The sequence below is a fragment of the Rissa tridactyla genome, chromosome 8, assembly GCF_028500815.1.
Source record: "Rissa tridactyla isolate bRisTri1 chromosome 8, bRisTri1.patW.cur.20221130, whole genome shotgun sequence".
NCBI lineage: Eukaryota > Metazoa > Chordata > Aves > Charadriiformes > Laridae > Rissa > Rissa tridactyla.
Genome location: NC_071473.1, coordinates 26,934,225 through 26,950,230, shown reverse-complemented (window position 1 = coordinate 26,950,230; position 16,006 = coordinate 26,934,225). Strand labels below are relative to the sequence as shown.

At 40.0% G+C, this 16,006-nt stretch overlaps 1 protein-coding gene across 3 annotated transcripts in view; it reads left to right on the top strand.

The window, feature by feature from the left end:
- Nucleotides 1–16,006, top strand: part of HMCN1 (hemicentin 1) — a 198,597-nt gene that overhangs the window by 107,012 nt on the left and 75,579 nt on the right. For all 3 annotated transcript variants that reach the window (XM_054211475.1, XM_054211474.1, XM_054211476.1), the window contains exons 31-40: nt 859–1,137; nt 1,753–2,034; nt 3,071–3,179; nt 3,762–3,931; nt 4,171–4,325; nt 5,119–5,242; nt 6,586–6,687; nt 8,884–9,060; nt 11,523–11,674; nt 12,433–12,556. In XM_054211475.1, coding sequence (XP_054067450.1) covers nt 859–1,137; nt 1,753–2,034; nt 3,071–3,179; nt 3,762–3,931; nt 4,171–4,325; nt 5,119–5,242; nt 6,586–6,687; nt 8,884–9,060; nt 11,523–11,674; nt 12,433–12,556 — 1,674 coding nt within the window. The remainder of the gene's footprint in view (nt 1–858; nt 1,138–1,752; nt 2,035–3,070; nt 3,180–3,761; nt 3,932–4,170; nt 4,326–5,118; nt 5,243–6,585; nt 6,688–8,883; nt 9,061–11,522; nt 11,675–12,432; nt 12,557–16,006) is intronic.

The following is a 16,006-nucleotide window of genomic DNA, read 5'->3' as shown; positions in this document are numbered from 1 at the left end:
GAAATGTTTGGCAGCAAAGGAGTTAATGTGTCTGCCAGATGTGTCTGGTACTTTCAGCAGTCATAAATTTAGTTGTTGCCAATTGCGCTGTGTTTTTATTACTTCTACAGAGATTTACGAACTCTTTATATTGGCTGATTTACACGAGAGCTTGTTTGCTAGAAAAATCTGAGTACTGCTGCCTAGCGAGCAAGGGAAATGACTAAGGGCCAAAAGTTTCAAAATTAGGAGCCTAAAGCTAGACTGTTAAGCTCATATTTAGTCTCAAAGAAGGTGACTTCATCTTCAGCAGTTTTGAATACTGAACAGTTCCCACCCCAGTCGTAGAGGCTCTACGATGTATTTGGTATTTTAAATAGCAGGTCGCTGTTCCTTGTTGGGATGATGCACCTCCCAAGGTACACAGCGGTTGCTCTTGCTTTACCCCTCAGAGAAAGGGAAGAGGCAGAGCCATGCCCAAATGCATTGCCAGACACATGGAGGCCCAGCTCTCCTAACTTGGCACGTGTTGGAGCCTAGAAGGTAAAATGTTTCCAGGTACCTCTAGTGGGACCACAATGCTTTGCAGTGGTCCTTGCTGTGGCACTTGTGACTTAGGTATGTGGTGGCCCTTTGATGTTAGATTCCATTTATGTTCTGTTCTCTTCATGCTTTCAACTGTCAGTGTGCCCCAGAGAATTGTATAGGCAATGTGTAACTCTGCTGGGAAAAAACAAGGACAAAAATCACCAGGAAGGGTTGGAAGTCTGATTAAGCTAAAATCTTTCATTCTTACAGCATTCTAATATTTAATCTATTTAAATCTACACAGACTTGTATACTAAGGCTCTAATGCTGATGTCTTGTCTTTCGCAATAGTCCCTCCTAGTATTAAAGGAGGAAATACTACCACAGAGGTATCAGCGCTTCTTAACAATCTTATAAATTTGGAATGCGAAACCAAGGGGATCCCTGTTCCTACCATAACCTGGTACAAAGATGGACGACCGATTATTTCCAGCCCCCAAGCTCTGTATGTGGACAGAGGGCAATTCCTGCAGATACCTCGGGCCCAGGTATCGGATTCTGCAAGGTACACTTGCCGCGTGACCAGTGCTGCTGGAGCTGCTGAGAAGATATATGACGTGGATGTCTATGGTAAGCGAGAGTTTATTGAACTTGGTTATTTGCCAGGTTACAGAAAGTGCATTTTGAAAGCTTCTCTGCCTTTGTAATGTAAGCAGCCTTTGCAGGCCTGTCAAGAGTGAAGAGCAGTCAATGGTCCTGTTTAAAGATGGGCCTGCGTTAGCAGGGCCACGTAAAGGGAGCTTTACACTGTGCTTTGTGTGACTCTCAAAAAGCTCTTGACTTCACAGGCCTTGATACCGTGCTTTCATGAAGTATCAAAACTATTTCTTCTCCATGTATCCTTTTTCTTTCTCACACATGCATGGTGAACAACACTTACCTGAAATAGCCACTCGGGGTGGGATCTTTTGTGTAGTGTTTTAAGACCTTCAGATTTAGTACTTCCATCTCAAAGCCCTGCAGATGCTCTATTTTATACAACTGGTCAACACTGAACTACATCCTTTCAGTGCTCTCTTTCCCTTTTGTCTTGGCTTGCCCCAGCAGCAAATTCTCACATGAAATTGTGCGTGACGTAGTGGCATGTAGAGCCAAAGTGGGTGGGGAGGAACTAACCCATTTGCTGTTAATACATTTTCTAGCTACAGAATGAATCACTTGCAATGTATTTTTTCCTTTCTGCAGTTCCTCCAGTAATCGAGGGCGATGCTGACACAGCCCAGAACAGGCAGGTGGTTGCTGGCAATTCACTCACATTAGAGTGTAAAGCTGCTGGCAACCCTCCGCCTCTCCTTACCTGGTTAAAAGACGGTGTGCCTGTGAAAGCAAGCGACAACCTCCGTGTTGTAGCTGGTGGGAAGAAGCTGGAGATTTTGAATGCTGTTGAGGGTGACCGGGGCCAGTATTTGTGTGTGGCCACAAGCATAGCCGGAGAACAAGAAATCAAATATGAAGTAGAAATCTTAGGTGTGTGAGCAACAGATTCTCATAAACCTAATAAAGGATGTTTTTATTTTTGTTGGTATCATTATATGAAATATCAGTCAAGTTGCATATCAAGTTAAACCCAGGCACTGCACACTTTTGCTGTCCAGGGTTACAGGACAGCTCGAAGACTGTTACTTTCAGGTTAGTTCTTGAAGAGTTTTTGTGCACATGGTAGGTAAATTTTATTCTCAGTAACCTTTAAAATTCTTCTAACTTGCCTTCATAGAAGGAAATTGTAGATATGAAAGGTATGGATTAAAAACATTACTGAGTAGTTGCCTCTGGGGGGGGAGGACATCTGTCTCTGAATTTGAGTTGTGTTGTGCAAATTTTGAACCTTTTCTTGAAAATGTTTTTTTTTTCTTCTTTTTCCATTGAAACCTTTACCACAGTCTGCATCTCAGCAGTCCTTTCTGAATGTCTCTAGGTAAATGACTTGTACAAATGTTAATCACGTTCTTCTCACAAGGAAAGGTTTATTTAAGAACTTTAAAGGCTTGATTCTTGAAGAACATTGCCTACTATTGCGTGCAGACATAGAGCATTTGTTCTCCCATTCCAGGTGTATCTCACTAGTCTTGCTAGTCGGTGAAGGAGCTGGGAGGGAGCTGTATGGCCAAGTTTCCTCCTCAGCTCGCCCCCTCCTGTGAGAGGATGAGACAGGGTGAAGAGGACCTGGAAGAGGGTCCTCTGCGCCTTTGTTTTCTTCTGCTGCTGACAAAGGGTGCTAAAGTCGTCCCCCCCACCACCATTCAAAAGGTTGTTCAGACAGAATCTGGAAAAAACAAACAAACAAGAAAGAATAAAAAAGAGTGAGAAGAATGGTTTGAAGCCACAAAATGTCATTGGGTAGATGTTTGCCTTCAAAAAGGAACAGTGATGAACAGCAAATCTGTATGTGTTTGAAAGTGAGACAGACGTCAGGATTTTATTTTTTTAACATTACTATTTGAGATAGACTTCTATGGCATTTCTAATGCTTAAATGTTTCTGTTGATGGATTTTTCTCTTACAGTCCCACCATTTGTGGAAGGTGGGGATGAGCTCTTGGACTACATTGTGATTCTACATAGCCCACTGGAGTTGGATTGTTCCGCAACAGGGACACCCTCACCAACTATCGTGTAAGGAGATTGGTGTGACAGTAGAAAAAAATATCTGATGGTTGATAGGTGAGCTTGGAGGTAGTCTTTGTGAACTGCCCATGTTATTTAGTGATAGTTAATGTGTGGAGGACAGACTTCTGACTCCACTGAAGACAGCATCAGGCACACACATGGCAGGATCAGGATTTTGTTTTAAAGTGGTTTGGTGTATTGTTCCAATATGCATGTCCTGGAAATTAGGGTAAATAACAAGAGCTGACAACTCTCATTCCCTTGCTAGTGCAACTGTGCACTTTTAATCTGCCACCAATGATTGCTTTTGGTTTGGATATTTCTGTCTACCTCTGGTGGCGTCTGCTTTCACTACTGCTTCCCTTTCACCATTCTGACTTCTTTAGTGCCTGTTCCCCTGTACTCCTTTCTCCTGATAAACTGTATCAGTCCGTGGCACTCAGAAAAGCAGAATACTACCTGACATCTCCAAACCTTCCTAGAAATGCAAATAGAGTTACTGGGACATTTAATAGAATTTTAGATATTTTAGGAGTGCTTTTGATCTTACTTTCATAGAGACCTGAGATTGTACTTTCTTTTTGGTAGGTGGTTGAAAGATGGTCAACCAGTTGAAGAGGGAGCTGGACATAAGATCTTATTAAATGGACAGAAACTTCTCATCTCTCGAGCTCAAGTGTCAGACACTGGCCGCTATAAATGTGTGGCTGCAAATAAGGCAGGAGAACATGAAAGGGAATTTGATGTTACTGTGCATGGTAGGTTACTCAAGGAGGCAAGGCGGAGGGGAGAGGCGGACTGCCTTTATTTTAAATTGCTGGCAAGAAGGTGCTCAAGTTTTCTGTAAATGTTTATTTGTATTAGTGGGTTGAAAAACTGGAGGTGAGAGTAGGTGAAACAGAAGTAGAGCTGCTCTTACCTGTGGGATATTGCTTCTGTATATTTAAATGTATATGTTCAAATGATACTTCATTTTTGTTTCTGATGCTTCTTGCAGTTCCTCCAACCATCAAATCAGCTGGGACTTCCGAGAGAGCTGTTGTGATATACAAGCCTGTGACACTGCAGTGCATAGCCAATGGCATTCCCAGCCCTTCCATAACTTGGTTAAAAGATGGTCAACCAGTAAATACAGCCAGAGGAAATATAAGAGTAAGCACTACATTTTTAGGGGATCCAAACCGTGAAAGATAGTTACAAGAAGTTATACCTGTTGGTGCTTCTTTTCCTTTTGCTTCCCTCATGCTGTGGTATAAAGATGCTAAAGATCCATTCCTGGGGAGCAATGGGCTTTTTACCTGACTGGGACAGTATTTCAGATTGAATAGCGTTATTTAGTAGACTGAATCCCATTAGAGACCTCCATACCAGAAGAGTCCATGACTGTAAATTCAGCATCCGGCTCCTTTCAGTTGTACTTTCACCTCCAAGGTATGGTTGCCGGCCAGTTAGGAGGTGGCTCTACCCACTGGTCACTGTGGGGCAGCATTTAGATGAGTTTTTCTATAAGCACTGCAACTGCAGCACCTACCTATACATTCCCTTCTCATTGTGAGATTCTGACTTTCAATGAACAGCCCTCCCAGTGCTTGCATGCTCCGGGGGGTCGAGCACTTGCAATGGCTTTGATTTTCTTTAGGCTGGAGAAGTCTTTGATATCTTGCCAGTGGCAGCTCTCTCTGCCTGTAGCCTCCTCCTCACCTTGCTTGCCTGCCCCTCTGCCATGTCTAGGTCTCCTCACAGCTGTACAGCTAATAATCCTGATGTCCCAGCAACACTGAAGTCTCTGAACTACCAAGACACCTCTTGCATGAATATTAGCCCCAGGTTAGAAGAAAGATAAGACTGGCTGTATTCAGTGTAAACGCCTACTTTGCCATTACTCTTGGCGTCTTTGCCTGGGATCATTGTGTAAAGTGGTTCCGTGCTCTCTGTTTTGGTACAGCTGGAGTCTTCAGGCCGTATTCTGCAAGTTGTCAAGGCCCTGCTCGAAGATGCTGGCCGATACACTTGTGTGGCAACAAATGCTGCAGGAGAAGCCCAACAGCACGTTCGGCTTCATGTGCATGGTAATGTTTCTGCCTCTGGTTAGAAGCTAAACATGGCTGTTTCAAGGCAGCTTTTTTATGTCTCTATTCCCTTCTCTTTTAAGCTCTTTGGCATTTTTCTTGTCTCTGCACATCCATCTTTCAGTTTTCTTTCTTTGTCCCACTCCATGAGTAAGAAGTCAGGGCAAAAGCTGTCTTTCTTGGGATTTAGCCTTTCTCATGTGGTACTGAAGGCCACAGAAATGAATGCCTTTCCAGTTAACTTCTCTGTTCAGAGGTATCACAAGACGCCAAGTGCATTGCCACTAACCCGCCACTCAGAAGGGTACTCCATGTTTCTGAATCAAGGTACAATGTACCACTGTTGCCATTATTACTTTGATCCACATCTTCTGGTGATAACGGGGTTCCTTGTGACCTCGCGATGGGGAAATTTTACAGGAATGACTTTTCTGAGAAAGAAACGTTCTCTTATGAGGGGATTTTTCAGACTGTTTAAAAGGAATTTTATTTTGCAGCTAAAAACCAGTATAAAAGAAATCAGGGAAACTTGAGAAGCTGTTGTCTGCATGTGAATTTAATAAGCGCTTTCACCATGATTTATGTATCTTTGCCTCAAAAGTGGTCACGAAGTATTGTGTGTTCTTGATGTGACCCAATCCTCAAAGGATCCAGGAGGTGTGGGAATGGACTGTGGCAAAATACTTACGATGAGTATGATTACGTTGACTTTCATTGTCAAACCAAATTTCCAGTAACCAGAAAATGTTAAACTGAAACTAAGAGAGATTGCAGTATCTCCATGGATGAGACTCAGAAAGAGAAACCACACTCATTCTACCGTGTGATGATTGCATCATAGTTAGTGTCAATCCCGTGCTCACAAATACCTCTTTTGTTCTCAGTCATCATGTTCAAAGCGTCATTACCTGGTATTTCTGTCATTTTGCAAATTTATAGGCTTTAGTTAGGTGAAGAGTCTTGCTTTGCTAACGCTGTGTACAACATTCAGGTGAATGTTACCAGGTCAGGTGAGATGCGTTTGCCATGTTAGAAGAACTGCTGTTCTGTGTTGTGCACCCATTTCCTGCAAGTCCATTTCAAGTGTCATTTTTCCTGAAAAAATAAAAACTTATAAAAATTGTGTTTTGTTCCTATTAACATTAATGAGGTTATACAATTAGAGAGCATTCTCATTTCAAAGATGAACTTTCTTGAGAAATTCCTTGGTCATCCAGCAGTTAGTTGAAGCTTGTGCAATCCGTTGCCCAAACTTTCTCAGAGGACAGATTACTTCGTGATCAGATTTTCTGCTAGCTGGGTGGTTGAATTAATGAAAACCTGATGCCTTTGTCTTTTCCCAGAACCACCCAGCCTGGAAGATGCAGGGAAAATGTTAAATGAAACAGTGGTCGTGAATAATCCAATCCATCTTGAATGCAGAGCATCTGGGAACCCTCTACCAGGTATGTGCACGCACATTGGAGAACATGAAGCAGATAAAAGGTTTTCACTTTTATGTGTCTTTTAAAATGGATATTCTGATGTGAACGTAATTCTGTGTTTTTTAAACCAGCTAGAAACTATTAAACGCTATGTATAATGGGAAGTATATCAACTGATGTGGAGTAAGTATTGAGGAATTCAGTAATCCCCACCATTTTTAAATGAATGAAAAACACGAGGATAATCTACTCCCTTGTGTGTACAGTGATGCCCTGTTCGTACACAAGAATACCATCAGACTTCTGCTAAACCAGCTTTAAACGCACGCACTCTTTTCCCCTGTCAAGTCAATATTTTATAGTGTAGGGCAGACTTAAAACAGTACCTTGTGCTTTGAGTTTGCCCGTCAAATATGGCCGTGTCTAGGACCTTATCTGAAGTCTGTTGAAACTAACCGGAGGCTCTTTGTTTGATCTGGACCCTTGGCCTGTGAGAATGAGGAGATTTTCTGTGTATGTAGAGAGTTTTCTGTGGCTTGCCCCGACAATAAATTATACTGATGGATTTGTGGGTTCTCCTTCTATTCTAAGCTTTGAAAACTAGGCCATATATATCTTTGTGTTTTATTTTCCTCGCATTTTGTGGATTTATAATTTTTTTTCCTTTTTTTTTTAAAGGAAAGTTTCCCATAGAAACCATAGACATTTACCCAAGTGAGAGCTGAAGGACTTTGGCTCCTGTTTAGACTGATAGATCTTTTGAATTGTTTCTGAGCTGAAAAAAATCTAAAGCAATCTGGATTTTAGTTACTTCATTGCTGGGATTCTTTTAGTGCTAGGACTTTTGGATTAGGTCTTTTTTTTACAGTTAGTCTTTTTTTGTTCCTGTTGTTGAGATATGCAGATAAAAATTTGTTTCCTTCTTTTTTCCAGTGTGTGTTTTTTATTCCCACCTCCTTCTGATGGGATATAAAAATACTGTCTTAATATGAGAATAATTTTCGGTATTAAATATTGTACAGCAAAACTTGGGGAATAGTGTATGACTAATGTATCTATATCTGGTATAGCAATTTGTTCTTGTGCTGACGATAATTACATTTTCAGAAGAAAGGTGTTACTAAATTTCAGGTGAGAATCCAGGCTCATTTTCTCTACCTTTTTAAAGAATTAATTCTCAGCAAAATATTATTTTCTAGAATCATTTATACCTCTATAAAACAAAATTTGAAGTTATTGGGGGTATATATAAAATATATTATGAAACTTATGTTTCATATGTTTCACTATATGTTATATAAACTTATGTTATGAAAACATAAGGGTTTTATATCCATTTTGCACTCTTTTCTCATCAAATTGCCAATTATTTTAGGACAAACAATTAAAGTGATGGAGTTCATATAATTTATCCAATAAAACCCATTTGTTCACCTCTTTTATGTATGATGTGCTGCATACTAATGTCAAGCTATGACATTGGATAAGAAAAGTCTTGAATGTGTGTCTTTCACAGAAAACTTCTGTGCTACAGCAAATGATTCAGTAAGTAACAGTTTCATCAAACTGAATAGTGAAGTGCCGGTAAAACACGAGTTACCCATTCTGCTGCTGGAGGGTGCCATCTTTTGGCTGAGATGCAAAAAAGGGTCCTTGGATTCTGTTATCAAATTCCTATACAGTTTTCTTCTGGAGTAATGCCAGTTTTCTGGGCTTTATTTTCAGTTTTTCAACCTGCCAGTTGAACTTTGATTTGGTTAGTTGCATTTTGATTCTGTAAACTTTCCCGGGTGGTTCAGTTTAATGTAGCAATACTTTAGAGTAAAAAGTGAAAAAGGGATATATATCGTATTATTGCATATTTTTAAGTAGCTGCTGTTGGCTTTGGTGTGAGATGAGTAAATCCTCTCTAAGTATGCTTTGTGTGATAATTTTTTAACTTCAGACCCTTTTTTTCATGAATACATGGTGTACATGGATGATAGTGTCAAGTTTGCTAGTGAATTCTCTAGGCATAGTCAGTATTTTGCACAAATGTTACCGATTTCCTCATTTTTGTGTTACTTTTTATCGTTATTAATTATTATCAATATCGATATTGGTTGTAAATGTTGGTGTTATGTATCTGAAAACTTAGATGGAAAGTTTGAAGACTATTTTGGTCCCTTTGTTTGTAATGAGGGTGTTTTTTGCAACTTTTCCATTTTCGTTCCGCAGCTATCGCATGGTACAAAGACAATCGTCCACTGACTAGTGCCGCAAGCGCCACTTTTCTGAATAGAGGGCAGGTTCTGCAGATAGAAGCTGCTCAGATCTCTGACACAGGTGTATATAAGTGTGTGGCTGTCAACACAGCGGGAGCAGCTGAGTTGTTTTACAGTCTTCAGGTTCATGGTAAGTATTATAAAACTTAAAAAAACCACCTGTGCGCACTGCCTTTGCTCTTTTCAAGTTTCAGATCTGCTTAGCAGACTTGCCATCACTCATCATACCATCATACTTCGAAGACATATGGCACAGGTCGTCAGCGGGAAGAAAATTTACTTATCTGTTTTTCAGCAACATTAGAATACATGTTTTGAATTAGGAAAACGTGGTAGGAGAAGTCAATTCTAGGGAGAATGAGCAGAGGTACCAGATTGGTGAAAAAGGTATTGATGTTCAGCAATTTGGAAGGCCTTGCAATTGCTGGGTTTTGCTGTAGATGACTCTAAAGCTCACAGTAGATAAAGAAAGGACAAAGATCAAATGCTCTTTCATAATCCAAGAGTTTTAAAGAAAAATGTACTGCATCTGACAAGATGAAGTGTGGGTGTCTGCAGACATGAGACATCTGATCAAAAGCCAAACTGGAGCTTTTCCACTGATTTCAGTGACTTTTGGATGGGACCGTAATCCAAATTCTTATCTTTGATACATGCATATGCATGTAGCAGGTTTTCTGTGGGAGTCTTCCATGCAAAACTGTGGCTCAAATTTGGCACGGTGTCCCCAGCTGAGATGCATGCAGAGTATGTAGTTCCTATAAATGTTAGTTCCTATCAATGTTAGTTAAAAAATAATGACTTGGGCAGTACATTTCCATGGAATTAATGACCATCCTGGGAAAAACTGATGGCTCAAGACGAAGTCAAAGGCAATTAACCCCACCCAGTGATTAATTCCTGGGAAATATTTAGATCCAAGTTCATTATTCTGGTTAAACCAAAACATGAAAAATAACTCCTAAGTTTATCTGTGTCTTTTTATGGGTGGCAGAACTTCAGTTAATATGTCTGGAGTTTTCTAGGGAACTAATACTTTCTGACTTAGACACATAAAATCGTTTCCCCTTCCAGAAAAGAATATATGCAGTGGCAGCCAGAACTAATTGCATCAAAGGAAGCTGAAACACCTATCCATGAACCTACTTAATTCAGCTTGCGTCATGCCGGGCTTACAATGGAGTGCTTTTTGAATTTACCATGAACAAGTTTATCTTTCAGTTTACTTAGAGTTTATGAGTTTGAGAAGAGAAAACTTGAATTTTTTTCCTTAATAGTGGAAGCAAGAATGACTACTAAATGCAGAACGAACTCTGAAGTATGAAGTACAGAAATTTGTGCTGCATTTTCTGAAACCTGCTCTAGATTTCTGTGTGGCAGTTGGCATTATGAATGAGCAGCTATGTTGGTCGATCACTGGTTGTATTCAACAACTTCTGCTGTTAATAGCGTTGTGGATGCAGTAGCTATGGTAGAAATTATCAGATCTTTTTTGCATTAAAACCAGTGCTTGATACTGCAGGCTTACCATTAAATGAAACTAGGCAGGCCTGCTGAAGGAAGCAAGTTGAATTCCAGTTCAGTATATTCGTAAGATTTCATTGTATTAATTTTTTTTCTGCTTCTTTCTCATCACTATAACCTTTTCAGGCATTTGAGAATAATGGATGCTATTGTAGTGAAACTGGGAAACTGTGCGCATGTGTGTGGGGAAAAAGATTATAATATCACAGTTGCCTTTTTTTCTGCCATTTCTGCTAGTACTGGAATTTATCTAAGAGCAGGTAGCCTGAATTACAGGCTGTTAGAGGTTGCTGAATTTATTAATGAGACTTATTTTCAGTACAGAATTTTGTACGGTTTTTTCCTCCCAAAGGATATGTATGAGTAGATCGCAGCATTCTCATCTCTTTGTAGGAGTGACACTGTACTGATACTGACTGTAAACCTTTATTACTGAGTTACTAACGGTAGGAGCAAATAAAATTGTTTTGATTCTCCTGAAAAAGGAAACATCTCCCTCTTTTAATACTTCTTGTCTCCCTTTTTAACATAGGTCTACAAAACTTGCATTCCGAGATGTTCCATTAAGATGTTTTTTATCATCAGACAGGCAGGTGTTATACAGTCTGGTCTGGTAAACGTTCACACATGCTCTCCAAGGCCTGTTTATTACTCTGTGTGTGTATTTGCTTTATGCAGTTTATATGATAAACTTCTTTCCTTAATTCCCACCACTCCTCATACCTTTCGCAAGGTCTAAATAGAATATTATAAAAGTTTGAGGGAATATTTTCTGGTTTTCTGTTCTGGTTCCTGGGTTCCACAGCTGTCCTCTGGGCTGTGGACCCAGTCCTTCTTACCTTGCTCACAGTGCTGCCATTGACGTTATCTGACTGGAAGGTAAGAGCGGGATTTGGCACAGAGCAAATAACTGACAAGAGTTCAGTAGAAGTAGCACTGAAATCTTTCCAATAATATACTGCCTTGCAGAAAGAGAAATAATGTCCAAAAGTATGCATCCCACTTAATTTCATTGTGATTAATACTGTTACGTAGCTGTTTCAACTTCGTTTTCTTTTTATTTTTCAGTCCCGCCATCAATCTCTGGCAGCAGTGACACGGTGACAGTGGTGGTTAATAATCTAGTGCGACTGGAGTGTGAAGCAAGAGGCATCCCGGCACCTATTCTGACGTGGCTAAAAGATGGTAGCCCTGTTTCCAGCTTTAGCGATGGACTCCAGGTACTGGGTTCAAATCCTGCCATCTGTGCTGTTTCCTTTTGGGGTAGGAGACTTTTAAGCCGATGCGGTTTAAGGGAACAAAGTTAGAGGATTTGGAATGAAAGTATGAGGCCTTTTGCTCTGGGTTATTGGTGCGAGTTTAGGTCCAGTAATTACTGTGTGAAGTGGAAAATACAGATCTATTGAAATAAGGCGGTCCTTTCAACTGATTTTTTACTGAGTAAGAGTTCGTATTAACAAATTTTTCACTTACTGGCAAGAAGAGGAAATTGGACCATATTCGTAGCTGAAGAGATCCATAGAGCTCAAGATCATGTAATATCTCACTACATAAAATAGTAATTCAGAAAAAAAGACTGACCGGTGATGTAAGGAGGTACTTCAGAGTGAAAAAGAGAGGGCATGGTTGCTTTTTGAAAACTAATTTTATGGTCTGAAAGGAAAGAGGGGAAATCTGTATACTGTGAAGACAGCTCAGGGCACAGACAAAAGGTGTGACAGAATGTTTGAAACTGGTAAGAGGGAGGAATGTCAAGATCCTGCAAAGACTTGGGAATGCCAGGAGCTTCCTTGGGGCTTGCATGAAGTTAGACTTTTGCTTTCGCAAGTCTCAATCAAAAGAGAATGACAGAGTGCAGGGAAGAGTGTAGAGAACGGAGAGATGGTGGGAACAGTGGCAAAACAAGTATTTCATTTAGAAATGGAACCTAATAGTTCTCTCTGCTGCGCGTTCTGAATATGTCATGCTTGTATTGCAGGTTGTGTCTGGGGGCCGAGTCTTGGCATTGACTAGCGCTCAGATCAGTGACACAGGAAAATACACTTGTGTTGCAGTCAATGCTGCGGGCGAGAGCCAGAGAGATATTGATCTCAGAGTTTATGGTGAGATTTTCTGACAGAACTCTTTTCTTTTTGCTCATGAGAACTGTTCATGGAGCTTTAATTAAACACACTGTGGCCCAGAGCTGTAGCAACATTGAATAGAAATTGTTCCAACCCATAATGGAAGGCAAAGGGATGAAGAGCTGTGTGCGTGTGTAAGTAAAACATATATATATATGCACATGTGTACACGTGTTTTAAAGTATGTAAGTATGTTCTTCTGTGTATCCTTGAAGAAGTATAGCTGCTACGGTGAATTTACAAGTTTCATAGTTTTATTTATTTGGAAGCATTAACATTTATTTATTTATCTAAACATTTATTTATTTAGAAACATTTACAAGTTTAATACATAAAGGCTCATTTATAAATAATGGGAAAAAATTTATCTTTGTCTTTGTGTAAAAAAACATGTAGATCCCACGATGGTGGTGACTTTTTTAGTGCTAATGGTGACACTGTATTGAGCTGCAGTGAGCCCAAGCAGTCAACTTTGTCTTTTCAAGAAGCAGGAAATACGTCTCTCTTGTACTTTTGTCACTTTTCCACATTATGTCAATACGTTAATTCTGACATCTTTCTGAACGAACTCATGTAAATTCATCCTTCCTTCTCATTTCTTGTGACTTGTATGAGCTTCATCCTGATTTTCTTTAACTTGGGTAAGATGCCTTTTCATATTGTGTTCTTAGAGCTCGTTGGTGATGTGCAGATACCAAAGAGCATGCCATACTGACAGGAGGAACGCCAGGAAGTTTGACTGGAGCGAGTTTTAAGTTTCCTTGGACAGCTCAGTGGTTTTGTACACCAGTGAAATGAGGATGAACCATGATCTGCCATTTGTTTTAGAAATCTTATGGTATCAGATGTGGAGAGAGGGTTTTGGAATAGAAGAATCTTTGTGGTTTTGCTTCTGCTTTCAGTAGGTCAGTGGAGAGAGAACTGTTTTGTCTCTGCCAACCTCTAGCTTTATGGCAATCCTAAGCAGAAGCGTGGAAAATCCTGCAAGAGAAGTTAGAAGTTTGGATGTTTTCTAAGGTGAATAGGGACAGCTGGCCAGGTTATTTGCGTTCAAGTTTGGCTTTCGGAATTGACTTCCTTGTCAATGCAATGTGGTTAGGATACTCATGACTTGAGTCATGGCTACTTTTACATCTGCAAGGGGCAGTTCAGAAGTCAGGTCTCTGGCACGGCAAGCAAGCTCAAGGTTAACATGGGCTGGAACATTTTGTGTCTAGAACAAGGAATACCAAGGTCCCTTTTCGAGTTTGAGGACAGGCATACATACCCACACAACCGGCATGGTTATATTTATTATTTCTCTTTTATTTTCTGGAACCTCTGTCTATTTTAGCTAGATGAAACTCAAAGAGTTAGTTAGAAGTTGTGTATGTTTAAAATTACTGTTGTATTAGAAGCTGGCCAGGGTTGAGCTCAGCTGCAGGGCCATCTTGAGTAAGACTGCCACCAAAAAGTAATATTACTCTTAGGGATTGCCTCATATCGGTAATCTAATTAAGAAGTCACAAGAGGAAAATAATTTGGAGTGTGGTTGGAGCTGAGATGGTTAGAAATGTGTGGTGTGCTGAGCCAGTCCAGGAGTTGGAACGATCTGGGTAACATATAGTTACCATGAGCATAATTAGATTAATTTTAAACCCCATTCCTCCTGAAACAAATGCTTTAGTGTCTGTTTCATAAACTTAGTTTCCTTTTGAACACATTTCAGTTCATTTAGCTGAGAGGAAAAGTAATTGATGGAAAAGTATTTGGAAATAAATTTGCCTTCTGCAGTAATGGATCAGCTTCCAGCTTTCAGTTCCACAGCACTCATAAAGAATCTGGGCCTTTGTGAATTCTACAAAGAAAGTAAGATAAACAGATTTTTTTTTCAGTTACTATATTTCTTATCCACAGAGACCAGACTTTTCCCTAAATTATTTCCAAACTGTGAAATCAGCTGCTCTGCTTAGTACTTCCTGTGCAAGAAAAACAAAGCTTTATTGTTAATGTTATTTTTCAGGACATCTTGAGAACTGTATTGCTGGTTTACTGAGTACCACTTTGGGACATTTTATAATCTCATGTGTGCTAATTAATTCAGCATCTTTTTGTTCAGAGTGAAGCCCAGAGTATTTCTCACAGATAGTCCCACTGTTTCCCTTCTTCTTACCCCAATATTTTGTGCAGACATGTAATTTCTGGAGTAATGGATTGCAAAACTAAGAAGTGAAGGAAATGTGACAATAAAGGTTCTTATATTTGGCCCTGGTCAACTTTTTTGGGGCAAACTGAACTGTCTTAGTACACAACAGGCATAAAAATCCTACTGGATGTGTGTAACCAGACAAAGTAATTCTTCCTAGGAGTGTTTTGATTTTGTAAATGTTTTAATTGCAAATCTAATGTTGCATTAATGTCAAGAGTTTACAATGAACATGCGTTATGTATTTAAATGATGAGAAAGGAAAGGGAATCCTTTCCTTTTGGAAAGGAATTGCTTTAAGGATTCAAGAACACGTATGCCATTAAGGGCACGAACAGAAATTCTCTTCAAGGTCATGCTCGAGCAGCCGGGTAAAAGCGGTTCTGCTCTCTGCAGTTTGCTGTCGTTACCTGTGTTAGTGATGCCAACAAAGCACCTGGCTTGCTGCGGTGTGCGTGACAAACACCCCTAAATTCCCTCTCGCTGGCGGTGAGCTGGGAAAGGGGAGCTCTGGCAGAGAGCTGGTGGTGAGCAGCAGCAGTGCAGGGTGCGATAGCCCGCAGCACTCTTGCTGGTTTCCAAGGCGGTGTGTGTCTGACACCGAAATACTTTAAAACTCTTAATGTGGCAATGTCCTGTCAATGACTCAGCTGCCGGGGCAGAAGAATCTTAGAAGATTTCCTCTGACTGCATGCCATTACCAAAGGATATTCAGTTCAGACATGAATACTGATACAAAGCCATAGATGGCAAACAGTTTTCGGTCTTTAATCTTTTCATTTAAGCTCATCTTTGCCAGTCTGATATTTCCTCTGTGTTCTTTTTGGTACCAGCCACCAACACTTTCCCCATGGAAAATGATGGACTTGCTGTGTTCCAAGGTTTAGTTCTCAGTTGCCTCCTCAATTGCTTTGGTTTTTTTGACTGTGGAAACACAAATAATCTTAAAAATGGGAGGAAAAAAATGGGTTTTCATAAATCTTGACACTGTTCAAGAATAGCTCATGGTTTTCAATTTAAATATCCAGAAGCATTTTTTTTCTTCCACACAGAGAACTTTCATTCCAAAAGCTGATTTTTCCACCCTATAATAATAGTCTAGTAATGAGGTTATCACTGAAACTGTAGTACAAACTTAAATATAGTGCTTTGTGCCAATAATTGCAATAATTACCTAGCAGATACCACACAAAACAGATAGGCAATAAAGTAATTGTAGATTGTGACTTAATGATTAAGTCATT